At 42.6% G+C, this 19939-nt stretch overlaps 1 protein-coding gene across 8 annotated transcripts in view; it reads right to left on the reverse strand.

Moving 5' to 3' along the window:
- Nucleotides 1-5124: 5124 nt before the first annotated feature.
- Nucleotides 5125-19939, reverse strand: part of frmd4ba (FERM domain containing 4Ba) — a 49777-nt gene continuing 34962 nt past the window's right edge. For 2 of the 8 annotated variants that reach the window (XM_037099869.1, XM_037099865.1), the window contains exons 12-26: nt 17340-17402; nt 14300-14376; nt 13596-13734; nt 11848-11989; nt 11608-11741; nt 11402-11518; nt 10787-11015; nt 10319-10375; nt 10077-10212; nt 9337-9501; nt 8456-9222; nt 8227-8362; nt 7630-7868; nt 7124-7271; nt 5125-6244 (exon numbers count right to left, since the gene is read on the reverse strand). In XM_037099869.1, the coding sequence (XP_036955764.1) occupies nt 7210-7271; nt 7630-7868; nt 8227-8362; nt 8456-9222; nt 9337-9501; nt 10077-10212; nt 10319-10375; nt 10787-11015; nt 11402-11518; nt 11608-11741; nt 11848-11989; nt 13596-13734; nt 14300-14376; nt 17340-17402 (2463 nt within the window). In that variant the 3' untranslated portion in view covers nt 5125-6244; nt 7124-7209. Of the gene's footprint in view, nt 6245-7123; nt 7272-7619; nt 7869-8226; nt 8363-8455; nt 9223-9336; nt 9502-10076; nt 10213-10318; nt 10376-10786; nt 11016-11401; nt 11519-11607; nt 11742-11847; nt 11990-13595; nt 13735-14299; nt 14377-17339; nt 17403-19939 lie in introns of those variants that run through there. The other 6 variants (XM_037099868.1, XM_037099872.1, XM_037099866.1 and 3 more) reach the window with 6 other exon arrangements.

The following is a 19939-nucleotide window of genomic DNA, read 5'->3' on the forward strand; positions in this document are numbered from 1 at the left end:
AAGTTTAACAGTTTACTTAAGAACCCATTTGTATAAAAATGAGTCAAGCTTAGGTCCACGCAAACAAAAAAAAAAGCCAGACAAAAGAGAAAGCACGGCTTTGTCTTGAGCTTTGAAATACACGTGACTCCAAACACAGATCGCTGTGTCAATATTGAAAAATGAAGACTTCAAAGCAGCGAGAGGTCCTGACCCGTGCCCATCAGTATTCCTCCACCTCGGACTGTTTAATCTTGACAGTGCCCCCTGGGTGATGGATTGGCTAACTTTGCTTTCCTTTCCACTTACCCCCAATGCTAATCAATGGGCTGCAGTAGATTATAGTGTGGAGAGCTGAGTGCTGCGCAGTGACAGGGTGGATTCATCTGCAGTCATTCACCTCCAAAGTCGAAAAAGTTGCTGCCTCAGCTACTTCGGCTGTGTTTTTTTTTTTTTTAAATATTGGATTCCATTTGAAATTGACTGCAGATAACAAGAATCCATCTGGAGCACAATGCTCTGTATTTGGTTTTAAAGTGGCTGTGTGTAAGGACTGAGGGAAACATGAAGATAAGAATGATGGGCATTAAACAGAGTCATCGCTTCAGAGCTCCTATCCATGTTAACCCTTTGCTTTCAAAGTGACTAAAATCCACTTCAGTCATTTCTCTGTAAGGAATTTGTGGTATTTTTGAAATGAGCCCCTCAGATGACCTCTACACACTCAGGTGTCAGTATTCCAGTGGCTGTCCGGTTTAACTGGGACTCGAGCTGCCAGCCCCCCCCCCGTGCTCTACTAGAGCAGTGATTTATGCCCTCACCCGTGGTGCCTCATCTCCATCCATATTGTGCAACTTTGGAGGAGTGAACATAAAGCACTGGTGGCAATAAAATCAAGTAAAGTCATGTCTCCGAGGGCACAGTGCAGGCCCTTGTTCTGGCTGCTGCAGCTGCTGGAAGGATCCTACCAACACGTGTGTGTGCTGCTGCACGCCCAACAGGTGTGTGTCTTCAGTGTTTGGTCTTTGACACACGTGTAATCCAGGAGAGGAAGTACTCGCCCGCGGTCCAAAAACAACACTTATCCTTTCTGGCTGTTTTTATATCCATCAACAACAGTTGACTAACTTGTTATTTTGAAACAACCATCATTTCTTCCGACCGAGTCTTCAGTGAGGCAACAGAAGTCGTGTGACACAAAAACAAACTTGTGTACTGTTTTCACACTAGCTGCTGAGTGACATTACTGTCGTCCGTATGTAGGATTATGACCTCTTACATCTGCCTCCTGTTAAGTTTCCACAACACAAAAGGCGTGACAGTAATCAACAGTAATACATTGGTTAATCTTACATAGCCACAAATACATTACCCCACCATCATGGATCCTGAAAACTGCTCTTCAGAAAGAAGAATAGTGTTGTCAAAAGTACCTAAAAGTTAAGCTCGAGTACAAATTAAGGCATCCTTATAATGATTTAGCTAAGATTGAAAGTAACCAGTAAGTAAAGTACAACATTTGTGTGTGAGTAGAAATATGAAGAAGCAGAAAATGGAATAAAATTATAAAAAATACAGGTACAAGTTAATTAAACATTTTTATGTGAATATATAAACTAAATACGATGACCAATTACCAGATCCAATTCAGCCTATTAAGCCTTTTTTGATTATAGGAATTCAAATCCAATCCAATAAAATAAATTAATTAAAAAATGTGCTACTTTAGATCTGATGCAGCATACAATCTGCAAAGTAACTAGGAACTAGTCAAACAAATCTAGTGGTGTACAATATTTGTTTCCAAAGAAGCAGAGTAGTGGAGTGGAAGTATAAAGTAACAGATCACGGAAATACTCAAACACAGCACAAGTTTATAAAAAAAACTTACTTCATTACTTGAGTAAATATAATTAGTTACTTCCCATTACTGAAAAGCAGGATTATAACTATGTGGAGTCTCTCCTTCACTTGCTTCCAAAACAAATGCACAAGCTAGCCAGACTGAGCTCTTTAAGACACGACAGTGAAATTAATACCGCTTTTATCCACAGGGGCCGCCAGAAACAAAACATGAAGGTTCCCTGTAGCCGCTTTAATAATTATAATATGATGATGGTGGAATGGACAAACTTTGCCATACCAGCAGAGTAGAGAGCAGTTTCCACAGTCTGTGAAACTCCTCAGATCAGCTCCAGCACTCTGGCTTTAAAGATAACTTAAATCATATGACTTATCCATCAGGGATACATCATCACTGTGTAACTATAGTAACGATGTAGAAATCTTGTTGCTGATGGTCACATGTGCTTATGTAGGTCATACAGAGGCATCAGTATGAACTGAGACTGTTCATTGTAGTACTTTCAATGTTGTGTGGTAAGGCACACTTAGACAACGTGCTGCCTTTGAGTTGACCCCTATGTCCCCCCCCCCCCCAGCTCGCCTGAGGGGCTTTGGCTTTTTGCTGGCCAAGCTGGTTAGCCAGCCTGTCGTTCAGCAGACCTACACTACTGCTGATCATATGACACAATAATGACGACCCACTGTGACCTTTGCGGTCTGCCGTATCCTCTTCAGCCTTCCCACACACCCATGCTGCTTTTCCTGCCGCCTCGATGGAAGGTCATCCATATTAGCCCATTAACGAGAGTGGAGTGCATGTGGCCGGTCCGCTAATCCAACTATTCCCCCTTCATAAGAGCCATTACTCCCTGGATAAAGGTAACTGTGCTGATCCTGGGGAAGCCACAGCCCAATGTGATTCAAAGTCACTTTAATCTGAGCTTGGCTGAGTCCTACAGCGGGGTTTAGTTGTTGAGTCTATCACCTGCTCTATGGGCATTGTTTAGAAATGCTTCTATACTAGTGGCCAGTGAATAGCTAAGTATCAGTGCTAATACCAAAACGACACTTTTACTTCCTTACTTTCAGAATTATTAACATATTATTCTACGAAAAATAATTAATACAACAGTAAGAGTTCTCAAATGCTAATGTTGATGAACCACAGCTGCCATGTCATTACTTTGCTCAAATAAAATGATTTGAAATTGGAAAACCCTGATTTCAAACGACTATGCGACTTAGCGGGACAAGCTACAGACCTAAATACAACTTTAACATAGACATTAGCCTATACACCACCTTATGAAATTGATAGGCTACAGCTAACCCAATTTGCAAACAAACACAGAGCGACATTAGAATTAATTTTAGAGATGCATTATTGTCCACCTGATGAATTTGAGTCCAATATTCACTGTTTTTTAAAACAATTTTGCACTGACAGTGGTCATATCCCTGAGAAAACATATAGTGGCTAAATGTTACGCTATGCTTACTAGCTTGATGCTAACTCTGTCTGAGGCTGGCCAGGCAGAATAGCCACAGTGAGTTAATTAGAGCCCTTTTCCCAGCAAAAGCTACCCTGTTATAAGCAAAATTGTGAAAAAAAGAAGGTAAAAATGGTGAGAGAGCCACAATAGTAAAGTAGCAGGCAGCTAAAACCAATACACTCAGCCGAAAGTTGCTAAACACTGTACAATCGAGAGGATCTGCAGTCAGCTACGGAATATACCTTTAGGATTACACATCAACATTAAATCCCCTGTTAATGTTTAGCACAGCTTTAAATTGGGCACTTGGAACAAAGTATAATTAAAGCAGCTACAAGAACCTCTTTCCTGTGGCTGGAACACCTCAGTTCATCCTCAGAACTTCCCATTAAAAAATAGTTTTAATTTCTGGAATCCGAGATGGTGACAGGCATTAGGATTAACTATATAGAAATAACCAATCCTCTCTCTGGTGGTCACATTTGTTAATGTAGGTCATATAGAGGCATCAGCATTAAATTGAGACTGTTATATAATCAGTTACAGGTTCCTTGTAGTATAATGAGATGTGACCAGTCTTTTGATACTGGCTTTCAGACAGTGTTGGGACATTTGGTCAGTATCAAAAAAAATAAAAAATAACAAGGTTCAAATCCAGCCCTAATATCCTCTTCATATTACAGTTTTAATGTGTTAAATGAGACGAAAGTACAAAAGTGGCCATTGTTTATGCAGTTCAGTGTCAGCTGGAACAGCCTCGCCTGATGTCTGGCTGCAGCTGGTGTGAGGCAGCACAGGCTCAGAGACAGAGGGAGACAGCTGGATACAAAGCACTCCCCCTCTGCCTGGGGTGAAGCCGAGGAGCTGGAAGTGTCTGAGACCTCCCCTGAGCTCGCTCAAGAAGCATAACACTGCAAGCAAGCAAAGCTCCTCAACTGCAGCCTTCCCTAAGAGGCAACCACTGGCAGGATTCACTTGCAGTGGTAGAAGAATATGTGCCGTCTGGAGAAGGAAGGGAGGGAAAGGAGGTGAAGGGTTATAGTGTAATCTGGGAGGGAGGGGGGAGCATACATGTGTACTGCAGACTTCCATTTCATGATGCCTCCAGGGAGGGTTCGGTGCTATAAACACTAGCTTGTCATTCACAGGGAGGACAGATGAACAGGTTATAGGCCGTGATGGGTGTGACAGGTTTTAAAGACTGGTTTGGTTGGTTTACGGCTTAAGGAGGCAGAAAACCAGCTTGGCAACTCAGAAAGGCAATGGGAACCTGGAGCAGAGCGACAGAGCTCTGCAGCAGGAGAGCATTTCTAAAAACAGATCATTTATTCATAATTAGCTCTCATCGTGACTGATTGCAGCCCTGCATTCATCCTAACAAGCTCCAGAAAAAGAGAAAAGCACTGGGATATAGCCAGTACTCTGCAGTTATCTTTTCTAACTATAATCAGCCTCCTTGAAGGCACCCCAGATAAGCACTTTCCAAACATTTATATGTGGAGAATGCCTTTATGTGTTCCATGACCACCATCCTGAGCTACTGTGACAAAGCCTGCAGAGCAATAAAATGTAAATGAGACTTTAGGTTATTTAGCCATTTCCTCTGTTAGTGATGATAGTCTTTTTTCAAACCCAATTTAATTAATTGAACTGGCTGAACAGACGTTCAATTACCTAATTTAATGGATTTGAACTTAAATCCTGTTTCCCTGCACTTATAGGGATGAGGCTTTTGTCTTTGGATTTAATTTCCCTGAGAATTTTCTGTAAGAAGTCCTGTTAATAAATACAACCTACAAACCAAACAGCTGATTCAAATGCTTTTTTAATTCAAACAAATGCAATTATACAAATTACTAAGAACCAGCTTAACAACAGTTGTTTACTATATATTACATGCTTTTCAAATACATAAAAATGCTCTAAAAAAAAGAGACAGAACCAGTGTATTTACAATACCAACATTTACATACAGCTTCATTCTCTTGAGAGAAATTAATTGGGAGCACCAGTCCATGATTTCCAGCATGGATGAAATAACCATGTTAAAATAAAATAACAAAACTGGATGTTTTGTCTTCCTGCACCGACTGATCAGATGTGGCAGTGATATCAAAGTTGGTTACTTTTAGGTAATACTCAAATGGTGTGACAGAAGCATTTGGCTCAATCGTATTGTAAGTACTGACAATGAGATAGAGGGAATACTTTGTAGATGACAAACATGAGTAAAGGAAGCTCTATGGCAGCTACAAGCAACACTGTGATAAAACTGGATCTGGTGACTGCACAATGTTCCAGGAAGTAGCCATCTTTTTGACTCATTTTCAATGAGTTCAATCCTTCATTTTGATAAAGTCCTTGTCTGATCCTTCATGCTTACAGTGCTCGTACTTGTGTGTATGTGTGTGTGTTCATTACGGCTCAGTGTCCTCTTATAGAGACGGTCATAGTCCTCAGTCTCTCAACAGAGAAACACCGGAGAAGTTTAGTCCACGTTCCCTTTGGCTATACCACACAGTCCACAGCAGGTCCTGGTATAGATTCAGTGCACAAGTGCCATCACCACAAACACTTACAATCCAGACATGTTGACGCTCCCGCGGGGTTTTGTTATGATTTGAAAAACGGTTTGGCATTCAAACTAAGGGAAAATGAGAGGACATCCTTTTCTTTACACCCTTAATTCCAGAGGTTCAGTTCCTTCATTCTTTGGATCCCCTTGTACACAAAAAACAGGTAAGTGCAGTCTAAGGCACAGTGACAACTTGTCAAGGTGAAAAATGAGTACAACACGTTGACAGACAGGCAACTACACTATTGTTCCCGGTTTTGAGTCTTGCCAGTAAATCTCGTCATCTGGCTCCCGGTTAGTGTTCATTTGGTTACCGATGTGTGGGTCCATTTGGCTGATATCTACGTAGGATCTGTAATAAACAAACAAGATTGAAACACATTAGACAGATGGCAGACTGAGTGTAGCTTGTTAACTGTGACTCTGGAATGAATTAACCCTGGGCTGTCGAAGCACTCCTGTCATATTTCAGCGTTGTAGTGCAAAGATCAGGAGCTAAGGCAAGAAATGTCAAAAAAAGTACAAAGTACATGTACTTTACGTGTTAAGGGTAAACCCAGGGTCAAACATTCTCAGCCAACTAAAAAGCAGATGCACAACAAACAATGCACACGCATAGCCTTCAAATGCAACAATATTCAGCGGTCACATTTTTTCCTTTCTGCCTCACAAAGTGCTGTCCCACCACCAAACGACATCCAGAGAAAGAATCAGCAGGAGTCATGAAATGATTTGGAGCTTTTTGGCAGTCCCTGCTAGGGCTGGGCAATATGGACTTAATATACTATTGCCATATTTTAGTTATATCACGATACACACCATATCTCCAAAAAAACTCTTCACAAGTGGTAGGACTGGGCGACAAAATCAAATGTAACTATCTTTGTGCTCGAATACATCAAGTATGCTGGAGGGGTGACTATTAGTACTTTCACAAAATATTAACACAAAGAGATTATTGACACATAATGTGTCTGAATGGACAGAGTGGGTAAAGGATTGGAACAAGTTGAACAGTGTGGGAAGTTCATAAAATTATAAACAGGAAAACAATATTTACACCAGATCAGGTTATAACAGTATACAAAATATGATAACAACATAGTCTCATTAGGCAATAACAATTTAATATCACTATATTGCCCAGCCTAAGTCCCTGCCACATTAGAAGAACAGACATCACCATCACCATGATAACCCCGCGGGGAAGTTTTACATTCTTGTCTCTCACCCTTTCTTCTGTGCTGGGACTTTAATTACTGTGGGGAGGGGGTTAATTTTCCTGGTCAGTGGCAAAGGCAACAGCACCACACCTCTCTAAAGGCCCTGCAGGGCATGCCATCCTATCACAGCACCGCCACTCAAACTCTGGGGGACATCTGCGCATGAGAGGGGGGGCAAAGATCGAGGGTGAATGGCAGCACATGGGCAGGGAGCCTCTGCACGGGCCGAGAGGAAGGCAAACAAAATGAATCTGAGCAACATACTGCGGAGAAATGTGACCACTGGATGACAATATGCTGGATCGAAGAGGAAGTAGGGCAGGCATGTTTTCTTTTAAAAAGCCATGCAGGTGCCTTATCATAAATGATCATGAAGGAGCAGTCAAACATCTCAAAAATGCAGAGTTCACTTCAAAACATCGATAAGCAGACCATGGAGTCACGTTGCAGACAGACTAACAGAAGCAAACGCACAGGCTCCGACCGTTGCTGCTGTTTACTTACTATGAGCTACCTTTCACAAAGGACACCTTACTGAGCCTGTGCCCTCTGGAGGATTGTGGCTGCGCAGGGCTGGAGGCCACCTGCCTGACCCGACAGCCGGGGGAGTAGGAGGAGGAGGGAAAGGAGGAGGAAGGCAGGGAGGAGGTGGAGGAGGAAGCTGAGGAGGAAGAGCTAGCAGGGAAAAAGGCACAGCGCCTCTGGCCATCAGGGCTGTGCCAGGAGCCCTTTAAAAGCTGGGAGGCGCCATATCTATAAGAAAGCAGGGCCAGTGGACAGTTAAGGAGGACAGCAGAACCAGTGTTTAGCTCAAAGGGAGAACTGACTGCTGGCTGCACAGATCCTATAATCCTACCGCTGAACCATGCCGTCATGTGAAGCAGAAAAATGTTCTCTTATTTCTTAACTTGGGCTGAAGAAAAGGTAACATTGGCTACACATCACATCCACCGTACTGTTGTGTTAAAAGAATAACAAAACCAAACGGCAGCTTATATTTTCTGCAACCATCCATTCTAGATAATTAAACACTGGCGCTTAGCTTCTGGGATAAGCAGGATCAGGGAGTGGCTTATTGGATAAGAAGCTGAGGCCAAGTTTTTTTTCTCACCTGTTGTGGGCGGGGTGGCTGTAGGGGGCTGTCGTGTAAGAGTAGGTCTGTGGCGCATGCATGGGCATGTCATATTCCGACATACCACTACTGCTCATGTGGCTGTGCCAGTTTGAGCTGGAGGACGCTGTGGACACTGGAGAGGAAAATGGTACATGTCAATAAATGTCTCACGTACACGAGAACCATAATGCATTACAGTCCGTAACATATGGTGTTGTGGTCGAACCTGCAGAGTAGGAGGTGTTTCTATTGTTGTGGCCGTACGGTGCAGGCATGGTCTGATAGCCCAGGCTCTGCTGGGAGCCTCGGTCGTAGTCGTAGTTGTACGCGGCCTGTTTGTGTGCTGCGTTGCGTTGGTACCAGCCTCTCAAGTGTTCTGCCACCAGAGCCTTCTGGATGTTCTTGCCGATGTGCTCGTTGCTGCGAGGCACTGGGCGGTTCCTGGGTGGCCGCAGCGTGGCGTATGGATTCTGAGACATGCCGTCTATCTCGTCGTTACCGTAGTGACTGTGCATATCATGGCTGTGATACGCTGCTGGTGTTGGGTGGTAGGACGTGGTAGGATTAACATTATAGTGTCCCTCCATCTCATTGTCATACATGTAGACTCCATTGGAGTAAGGCTCTGGCTCTACGTAGCTTGGGTAGCCTGTGACATAGTAGGCTGTCGTGGTTGGACGGGCCCGGGGCTGGTAGGCGTAGCAGCGGGTGTCTGGCTGAGCCAGGTTGGGCATGCTGCCTGTGTTGGCATACATGTCTTTTCTGTGGCGGCCGCGCATCCTGCGTCTGTGTGTGTGGTTACCAGGGACGCTGTACTCCACACTAGACTGGCTGGTGTAGGAGGATCCATCATCGAGAACCTCAGTGCTGTTGCTGCGTCGGGCTGGGGAGAGGGTGAACGCTGGGACTGAAAGTTCATTCTCTGTCACAAACTGGGACTGGGACTCCAGACTACCGCTGCGCTGGCGGAAATGTTGTGGAGCGTCCTCTGATCTGCAAGTGGAAAACACTTCACTGAAAAGCTGTTTTGACTCTGAAACACCAAAACACACCAGGAGCTGTTGACGAAGGTATACAGATATTCAGGAGGGAAAAAAAGTGCCCTACCTGAGCTGGGTGCTGCTGTAGGCGTTGCGGGTAAGGAGGGGGGTGGGGGGCATGCTGCGTGCATCACGTGGCTGTCTGGAAGACGGTTTGAACGGGCTGCTGTGGCTCGATAAGGCATCACGGTGACTGCAGTGGAGGGATTCCTGGACATGACCGTAATTTAATCTGGAACACAGATAAGAAAGATGTTTTCAGGGTGAAGCTTTTTATTCAAATTAACTTCTCTACTGTCTCTTCACTCACGCTCTAAACAGAAGGAGAATAAAAACACCTTGTGTTTTTGCATGAATGAAGCACTAGTCGTCACTTACAGCTGAATGATTACCATTACATACTCCATTGGCCTCTCCTCTAATGCTGCAATGAGCATTTAGTGGTTAAAATGAGTTTAATCTCTGAAGCTGAGAGCAACATATATCAATTTGCTAACACTCAAGAAGCAGCAGCCTTTCACACTAACTTTCCAGAGCCACTTTCCTGTTTCCCTTTCCCTCTCAGGTTGGGATTGTTGTCTGCTCCTTCACAGGCAGCGACATGTTCTTTTCCATCTATTTTTAAAGCCGGTGTGTTGGGCTGATAAGCAGGAGATTGTTGGAGAGGCAGGAGAAGGAGGGAGGAGGTGACTGGCAGGAATGCAGCTCTGGATCTAGTCTACAGGTCTGTACTGGCTCCATGCTTAAGACTCATGCTGAATATTAACATATTAATATCCTTCATGGTTGTGAATGTTAGCTGTTTACCTGCTGTCTGCTTGCTGGTCATTGGAAGAGGCCCTTCTGTCTTTACTGTAATGGATGTCCAGAGTTTCTGCATGATGAGGTCTCGGAGAATACTGAACCGACCTGGACCGCTGCCTCTGGGAAATGAGCTCGTCATCTGGGACATAAGTGTGATTACTTGGTTAAAATTGATGTAACATGCCGTAAATAAGGGAGGAAGGAGGAGTGAAACACTACGAGTATGGCTATGCCTGGGCACTTACCATCATCCAGAGTGAGGCTGTCAGACAGAGAGCTGAGGTCTGAAGGGTTGACATCATCTGATAAGAGAGGAGAGAAAACGGTCTTCAGAGACACCTCTGATATTCTACTTTTCAAATAGTGACCGACTTATCAAACAATCACCACTTCACAGTCAAATAAAAAAATCACAGTCCTTAAAAAGTAAATGTCAAGATTTGATGTGCAAGTAAAGCAAAGTCTGTGGGGGGAATTTTGCATGGGGGGAGATGAGCCCTGGCATTAAAGTGGCTAAATCCCCATGAAAGAAAAGGGAACGGCTGCTAGCTTGTTTATGTTTATAACATTAGCGGCTAGGTTAGGTTTAGGGTGACATAAGATTTTCAGCTTGTAGGGTGCTAGCTTGGAGGCTGTTGTTGTTTCCAGTAGCAGCAAGGATTTTGAAAAGGTCTACATCCATTGAGTCAGCCTATGCTGTTTTTGACATCTACCTGCTAAGATCAGTGAGGCTCTCTGGGTGGGTTTCTTTCCCTTCTTGATTCTGTATGCATTGATCTCCTTCTCAATATCCTCCAGCTTCCTCATTGCATCCAGACAGTTGTTTCTCCTCTTTTTCTTCACCGTCTTGCAGAGGTCACCCTCGTTGGATAATTTTATGGCAGCTTCCACGATCTTCTGCTGCAATGCGAACCTGCTCTCCAGATTCCTCAGATGTGGGTCCTACAGGGAAAAACAAAGTATGCACAGAGTTAATGGTGGAATTTCCCCCAAATAATGACACATCCTGTCAAAGACTGAAGAGAGAAACAGATTTCAAGATACAACATGGAATTTATCTAAAAACATTCATTTTCAGTGTGCTGACATGTTCATATTCACATTAATATTCATTGACTTGTAGATGGCAAACAAGCATTATGCAATATAAGCCTCAAAACACATGTTAAACTCTTAATCCTCAGACTCACATAGTCCAGTGATCTAAATGATCTGTTGGTAAATATACACAGTGGTGTAAGAACGGTGTTTCAGCAAACTGTGTCACGCTACATTACGTAAGAGACAGAAACACATCACAACATAAACACAACAAAAGCCTTACTAACCTCGTCATAGGGGAAAAGGTCATCCAGTTTGAAGGCTGTCCCCATACGGCGTCGTACTGGAGGAGCCTTCTCCCCTGTGGCCAGGGGATAGTCTTTAGGCAGGTGGCCTGTAATCTCCTGCAAATAAGAACAATAGCCAACAGTCAGCTGAGAGGTTGGAGGTTTTACATGTCAATGAAAAATAACAGAAATAGAGAGACACTCACAGCTTCTCTCATACAGAGCTTCTTCAGTTCCTCCAGTTTCTGTGTCAGTGTGTCCTGAAGGTCCTTTTCTTTCTTTTTCAGCTCAGCAGCCTTTTCTTTCTTCTGCTCCTCTGTGACTTCAGAGTCCAAAGAACCTGGAAGAAGAAGCACATGTCCGATTAGCTCCAAATTATAGCAATAAATCATCACTCACAATCTGTCTTGGAACAGAAACCACTGGCTAATTAACTCTTTGCTTACTGGCTGAGATGAGGCTTCCGTTGCTGGCCATGATAAGCTGGTCTTTGCTCTCGATGCTGGACAGTTTGGTGATCCGGGGGGCACAGATCTCTGTCAGGTCCATGGCGATGTCTCCTGTACTCCTGGTCGTTGTCATCTTTGACTGTAGGGGAGGGAAGAGACAGTTAGGAGGAAGGAAACACGGATGAGGAGGAGGGAGAGGAAGGAGGGATTTGGGAGTATTTCATTTTAATGATAGCGCACTGCGATAGTGGCGGCTCCATTTGCATGCTTGGTACTCGAAGAGCACTGCTCTCTCATCAATCAGAGCGAGCTCTATTCCTGGATGAACACTGACACACCATCTGCCTTTGAGGGAGACAGCGGCTGAATAACCTCATTTGACTGGAGCCACACACACTCATCCATCTCTGCCACAAAATGCACATCGCACACCACTCATACTGTATAACAGCCTCAATACTCAGCAAATGTGCACCATAAACAGGAACACACAGAGCACAAGTTTCTCCTCACAGCATTCAAACCACATTTCACACTCAAGGACCAAGGCTGTGAACAGGGTTGCAGCTTACCATTACATTGATAATTGATTTATGCAAATTATTTTGAGGTGATTAATCGATTAATCATTTAGACGTAAATGTCAAAAACTTTGAAAACTGAGATTTAAATTGCTACTTTTGTGCAACCAACAGTCCAAAACCCAAATTCTCTATTACAGTACTATTATAACATGAAAAGGAAAAGCAGCAAATCTTGACATGTAAAAGCTGGAAATAGATTCTGAAGGTTTGACATTTTTGCTGAAAAATGAAGCTAATCGATGAATAAAACTGTTCTTTTTTTTCATCTACGAATCGATTAATCAACTACTCATTGCAGCTCGAGCTTTGTAAACATGGTGATATTTCCTGTATACTGTCAATGTTATCCCTTCCGAACTAAACACTTGACATTTTATGAAGCAAATTGTAGTTAATTTTGAGTTGAACATGTTACTCTCCAGCCTCAGACAAGACAGAAATAGGCAGAACAATAGGCATGACTACTACGACTGTATCATTCTGTCCACTATATCAGCACAATGACAAAAATATTTCCCTCAGAACAATATCAAGCTAATTTTTCACTTCCCAACATGAGGCCAGACCATGAAACCTATTTACATTGAAGCTGGAGGCCTGTGATATCCCCTTGCCACACTATTTACACAAGTCACGGGCATGGGACACGGATCAGGCAGTGCATCACATGATGAACAGTCACTGTTTCACCAGGCTGTGACACTTGCACAATAGCGCCTTAGACAGAACTTCAGCCCATATTCAAACTGAAAGAGAAGTGAGAGAGAGTGTTTTAATCCACCAGAAGGCTTATTTTATAGCCTAATGAAATCAGGTCAACACTGTAGCTCATACTGAAGTCAATTAAATGAAAATCAATGTTATCACTCAAGATTAGCTTCCTAATATGGTGAAATGACTTGACAAACTGACCAGATGAGAACAAAAACACACACAGTCATGTGCTCCACCAGCATTAATACCTTCCCCCTGTGTGACTTCCCACACACACACAGACAGACTCTGATCTGTGGGTGGGTCGCCTCTGCGGTTCACTTGACATGAGGTGAGTACTCTATACGGGTCAAGCATCAGTGTGAAAAGACTGTTTCTAACTAAATGTCAGTTGGCAGGAGATGTGAAAAAAGTGAATTAGTGAGGACAGAACAGACAGACACTCACTTTGCTTTGCTTCCTGTCCAGGTAGAACTGGTGTTGACTGATGGCCATCACCCAGATGGTTTTAATCAGAGAGTGGCTGGCATACCATGTGTGAATAACCAGCCCAGTTTGTCCGAAAGTTCGCTTGGTCACTGTTCTTCTGTAGAGGATAATAAGACAAACACTCAGTACAGTACTTGTGCTGTGCCAAAAAGCAAATCTGTTCAGTAACTGCACACATATACTTAAGAGTAGATGGCAGTTAAACACAGCTTTAATTAAGATTTAAAAAGATGTGTTACACAAAGATTAGAAAGGAATTCAAATAGAATCTTTATCCAATTAAATGTGTGGGTGTTTGTGTAATAATATACTGAGGATGAGATGAGCAGCACATCAAACTCATTTTGAAACAGACTGTGGGATTTAATAACAGCTTTAAGTGCCACATTAAAGCCTGTGTGGGGCGCAGGGGTCTTATAACAACCATAGAATAATAAAGTGTCTCTTGAACAGCAGGAAAAGACACATTTGCAGACAGGTTACAGCTACTAACATGGTGTCCTAGATGGGCCAGTGGCTGCAGATGCCCTTCACTGTGTGTAAGGTGTAGGATAAGGGCAGCAGAAGCAGGGGAGCAGCAGCTAAAATGGGAACACTTCAAAAACAGAGAAAGGGCCTATTAAGATGAGCTTAGATAAATGAAGTGTTTTGCCTTCTCTGACCTGTGTGGGTCGTTCACTTCCACTGCAAATTTCTTCTCTCGGAAATATAAATTCTCCAACTGCTTCCACTGAAACAACTGCGGAGAGACAGAGACAGAGGGAAGGGAGACATTACATATCACTGAACACACAAGCCAACACAGGACTATTGATTAAATGTGGATTTACAGTACATGGAAAGGCATGTCATTTGATCCCACAAAGGCTGTAAAACACACATCTGCATCAATTGACTGAGGAAAGCTGGAAGCTTCCCATACGGTGGGGATCAATGTGGCAAAAGAACAACAAAACATTGAGGTAGCTATTAAAACAAGTCGTTTTGTTTAAGCCACAGCAGTCTCCCTTTTAGCACAGTTTTTTTCTGATCAACTTGCTACATTAGCCGAATCAACTTAACAGCTGAAGCAGTGAATGGTGCTCAGCAGACTGGCCAGTCAGGTGTAGGCATGGGCTAACACAGGCACAATTATAATGCTGCTGCAACTGCAAGGAGCAAAACCGGGCCAGGCAGCAGGCAATTCTCATTTCATTCTGCTGTGGAGGAGCCAGGATGAACATATCTGCTCCACTAGTACTGGACTCACTGAACAGATATGGAGCCACTTGTCTTTGAACAACTCCTCCCTACTATCATTTTATAAAAACAAAGAGGCAGCACAACAGTTCAGCTGAGATTAACGTTACAGAACATTAATAACCTGAGAAGTAACAACCTAAATTCTTCCAAACTAAAAAAACACATTATAGTTTTCATATCCTGAGTGAGAAAATGTGCCTAAGGCAAGAAATCGTACTAGCTGACACATCTCCGCTGCCACAGGGACAAACATATTTGCTGAGCCTAATCTATACTCAACAAACCAACAACAACACATTCCTTTTCTGCCTTAACAACAGTGTGGATATAACAGTGACAGAGCGCTTGTATTTAGATCACAGAGATCGAGGAACACATCACATATATGGACTAAATGAAGTTTAAAATGGCTAAGCAGATAATAGTTGGACACAATGAAAGTCTTACCGTGAAGGTTTTTCTCTCTCTTATCAAATCCCTGTGGAGTTCCCTTGGGTTTGTATTGAATCCTTTTGACTTTGAGTTTCCCACAGGGCTAGTGCTTCCTCGAACAATACTCTCTCTTGTCTGTCTGAAGCCAGATAGGTGTTGCAAGAGTTTCAGCTGAGCTGGCCACACCCCTTAATCACCCCCCTCCTCTGACATCACAGATACCTCACGCTGCCTTCAAGGCTCTGCACTGCTCTCTCTCTCTCTCTCTCTATCCTACACAGCTCATTTCCTTTTTGGTCAGACCAGATGAGCAGGTTGTTCACGAGTATTTGCTGGGTAGGGTTTGTCCTTGTTGAAAGACATTTCATCTTTGCTCTACTTCCCATCACTCACAGATAAGCAATCCAATCCTAAACAAACTTTGAATACTCCTCTTCCATCTAGGAAGTTCTCTGCTTTTCATATTGTAAATACTACACAAAGCACTGTTGTGTGGTTCAATCGACTGTAACCATGTCACCCACCAGGGCAAACATGTTAGGAATCTGTTACTACCGTCTAATCATTAATAGCAGAGCCTTTCTTTTCTTTCATGTAGTATGGGAACACTCTCCACTTAACCAGGCAAAAGACAAACTAGGAACTCTATGAACATGCATACACAACACCTCAGAGATTCAGTGACACACTAAATGTATTTAAAGACTTCAATCAATCAGTTTTACATGTACCATTTTTTACTCCCAAGCTATACTGCTATTATCAACGGATGTCAATGTTGTGGTTTCTTGTTCAAACATAACAGTACTGTCTTCATGATTGTCGACATGGTAGACCTTTCAACATGGTGTTCCAGCCAATGCAGCATTCCTTATCAATGTTGCCAGATCTTGTGAGAAAAAAAACCAAGCAGATCTATGGAATCAAGCCCAAAAGATGGCCCAAACAGGCAACTTGGTAACTTTATACCTTATATACAATATGTTTATGAATTTATTTTGCATTTCAAAACACAAAAAATACTAGGCCATGTCATTTAAAATATTTCTTTTTAACTCTTAGAAACTTGAGCAAAACCAACTGCCCAGCAAAAAATTAAGAATTAGCAAAATACTGAATAAAAATGAGAGCAAAGAAGTTACATATAATGAAGTAATAAAGTAAATCAGTGAACATTGTTGGGGTGATAGTAAGATATTAATAATAATATTAACGAAGACATCTATAAACCCAATACTAGAGATTTTAATAATGTAAGTACACTTAATAGATCTGGTAGCCAGTGCCACCATTTAAACTGGCATGCTGAAACAGATTTGTATGATGTGCACTTATTTCACACTAAACTTACAGCATTTGACTGAATGCCTTTCCATATTTCCCCATTGAGGGCTGATCCTTCAATACCATGCTATTCACTCATTCTTTGTTCATCCTTTTTTATGTAAGTGGCTTAAAAAAATAGATATATTGTGCTATTTTGATTTGAAATGTTACTAGTGTTTGGGTTGTGTATAGATGTAAGGGAGGAGTGGAGGAAACCGGTTGTAGACAGATCCTGCAACGTGACAAACTAGGCATTCTCACTTCATTAGACAGGAGAGCGAGCCTAAAGAAACAACACTTGAGAAACAAGCCCAAACAAATATTTGTAAGCATCCCTACAGAAAAAAAACAAGCAAGAAGATGCTTACAATAAACTGTATTGTCAACCCTGCTCCTTATCAATTACATAGTCATTCTGCCAGTGAAACAAAATGCATGGTGCTTAATGAACAATGGGAACCAGCTAGCAGGACACCTCCAGAAAGCCCATCCCATTGTAAGGGAGACCCCACACCAATTAACACCCCCATCTCACCGTCTCTAGCATCTATCACATTGTAACGACAGATAAAACCCATTTTCACTGGATCATTCCTCCCGTCAGAGAAACTCCACATCTGACTGCCAGCAAATAGATGAAACTACACAACATTCTGACTGCTGCTGATGCCACTGCATAAATATTTCAAGGACGTGACACACCTGAATCTCTACGATCACAAGTCTGCAAGTAGTCCTTGAAGAGGAAACGTTCCCAGAATCATTCTGCACACAGACAAGTTGACACAGAAGTGACTCATCAATATAACTCCCACAGTATGCAGAAAAACAAAATTAAACATTTTCTAAAACCAGGAAGCACACCAGCTTTAACACTCATGATTAAGTGAATACACAGAATTTTCAGCTCACACCCACAACCCAAGGACCCCCAGGGCTACGAGTTCACAAAATCATACAGGGATTAAAATTTGATAAAGGCTGTGACTCATATGGCCGTACAAAAAAAGATCTGCCCCACCCCTCACACGTCATAGACCAGCTCTGGTTGGTAGCTCTGGCAACACTGTACATTTCCTCAACATGACGCATGGGTTAACTTTGTGAAAACCTGACAAGAAGAAGATTCCAAAAGGAACTCTATCCTGTCTGGATTCATGATGAGATGAGTTTAATGAAAATATAATAAGGGAGAGAATCTTTTCAGTTTCAGCTTTATTTTTCACTAAACCCTTTCATTTCATGTCATTATTGTCCCCGGGCTGACACTGTCACCCATATCAAACTGAAGATTTATTTTGGTTCTGCTGGCTCATCGCACATGTGAACCAGCGTGTGGTCTTAGAGAGTGTCCCATTACCCGCTGGGAGTAACACAGAGTGAGGTGGAGAAGCAGAAAAGTCTCCTGATTTCATTCAAGAGAGAATTAAGTCTTTGCTCGCCATCTGCTTCAGACCCATCTCATGTCCTGGAATCACACCACACTCATGTGGTCCTCCATTTTTGTTTCTCATATTGAATAGTTTCTAATCCTTGTCATGAATGAAATGCTGCATCTCGTTTTTATCGAAGTTCCCTCCAGATCAATGCCTTTTATCAACATCAGGCTGTACAGACGCAGCAGTGGGAGTGGGCTTTTGAGTTTCAGGTTATTCAGTGGAGTAGTGAAACTGGCATGCATGCAGAGAAGATAATGTGAGGTTAAGCTTTTGTAACTGCTTTAAAAGGTCAACTTGCATATACACAGTATATTCTTAAAAATGCACAACCACTGACCTCCCACCACCACCAAATCCAGCCCCCAGCCCCCCCCATGAAGATAACAGTTTTGTACTGTTTGATCAATTGTGTTCCCTCCAAGACACACACATAGATTACCATAATGAATGCAGCCTGCTGAGAGGGGTTGGGCAGAGGGCAAGGAGGGATGGGCTGGGTTGAATGCAGGGACTGTGAACTAAGGTGGGAAGCATTATCAATATTCACCAGATACAGAAGTTTCCCTTAAAAGGTAAAAGGAAAGTGGCCTTACACTTCCACAGTAAGAGCAACAAAAAAAGGTCATTCAAAAGAACAACTTTTCTTCCCACAACAGGAACCTCTTGTGACTGTCCCCTTTTGTGGGGAGGGGTTGGAGACGTTCTCAACCCTCCAAACACCCCTACACCCTTATTGCTGTCCCCCAACTCCAAACACCCACCCACTGGGCTGGCAGAGTGCCAACCCCAGTCCCAGAGGCCTGCTACTTCCCACAGAGAGCCATAATTACACCTTCCACTGGGAGGGAGAGGGGGAAACACACTAGGGCTGTACCCATTAATGCCTCAGCGTAACCGCACACCCTGCTATGTCAACAGGTTCCTGCTGTATAACAACAGCTATGACGAGTCTAATGAGAGAGGCTGGGGAGAAATGCTTGGCTGGGACACTATTAAATAGCACCTCTCAAACAAACTGGAGGGGGTTATCAGAGAAATAGGAAATAACTCAAAACACAGTGGTAAAGGAGCAGCCCATTTTTGTACTTTAAGTACTATTTTCACAGATGCAACACAACATGACAGGCCCTCTAGAAACCACGTTAATATCCACCATAAAGCTATTACACTGTGTCTGATAGTTTAAGAAACATACTTTTATTACTTCTTGCTTAACTAAGGTATTACAATATTACATTACAGGCTAACATTAAAAGGGGCACTATGTATTTTCTGGTAACTTTATAATTTACAATATTTCAATATAACTAGTCAGTAATATAAACTCAGAAATATGTTTTTTCTTTTCATGACTGAATACACAAGCTTTATTCAGTCATGAAAGCGAAGAGAGTTGGTTTATTATGTTTTTTTTTGGGCATAACATGTCAGTCAATGATCAGCTTTCTCTTTAGATTAAAATGTCTTCTATGTAGTATGTAGGGCACCTTTAATTGAAAAAAAACGAACAGTTTTGATTCTTGAAGTGCATCACTGTTCTTTTCAGTTCCAAATGACAGACAGGAAAAAACATTCCTGCAAGAAAAGGAATTGAATATACTTGTTTACTACACTGGTCAAATAATAAGCTTTCATAATACAAATGGGACAATGCTCAACCTTTTTTGGCTAAGAGTGTATTTTGTAGTGCATTTTCCCCTTTCAACTTTGCAAGCTGAGCTTTTTTATAATCATTCCACTGTTTCCAGTATTTCGCTGTATTTGCTCTTACACCTACAGCCTTGACCTCGCACAGCACATACTGATACTCCAAAATATTTTCCCCATCTGTCTTCCTCGCCCTCCTGACTGCCATGGGAACCA

Source organism: Acanthopagrus latus, chromosome 6 (assembly GCF_904848185.1).
Source record: "Acanthopagrus latus isolate v.2019 chromosome 6, fAcaLat1.1, whole genome shotgun sequence".
Taxonomy (NCBI): Eukaryota; Metazoa; Chordata; class Actinopteri; order Spariformes; family Sparidae; genus Acanthopagrus; species Acanthopagrus latus.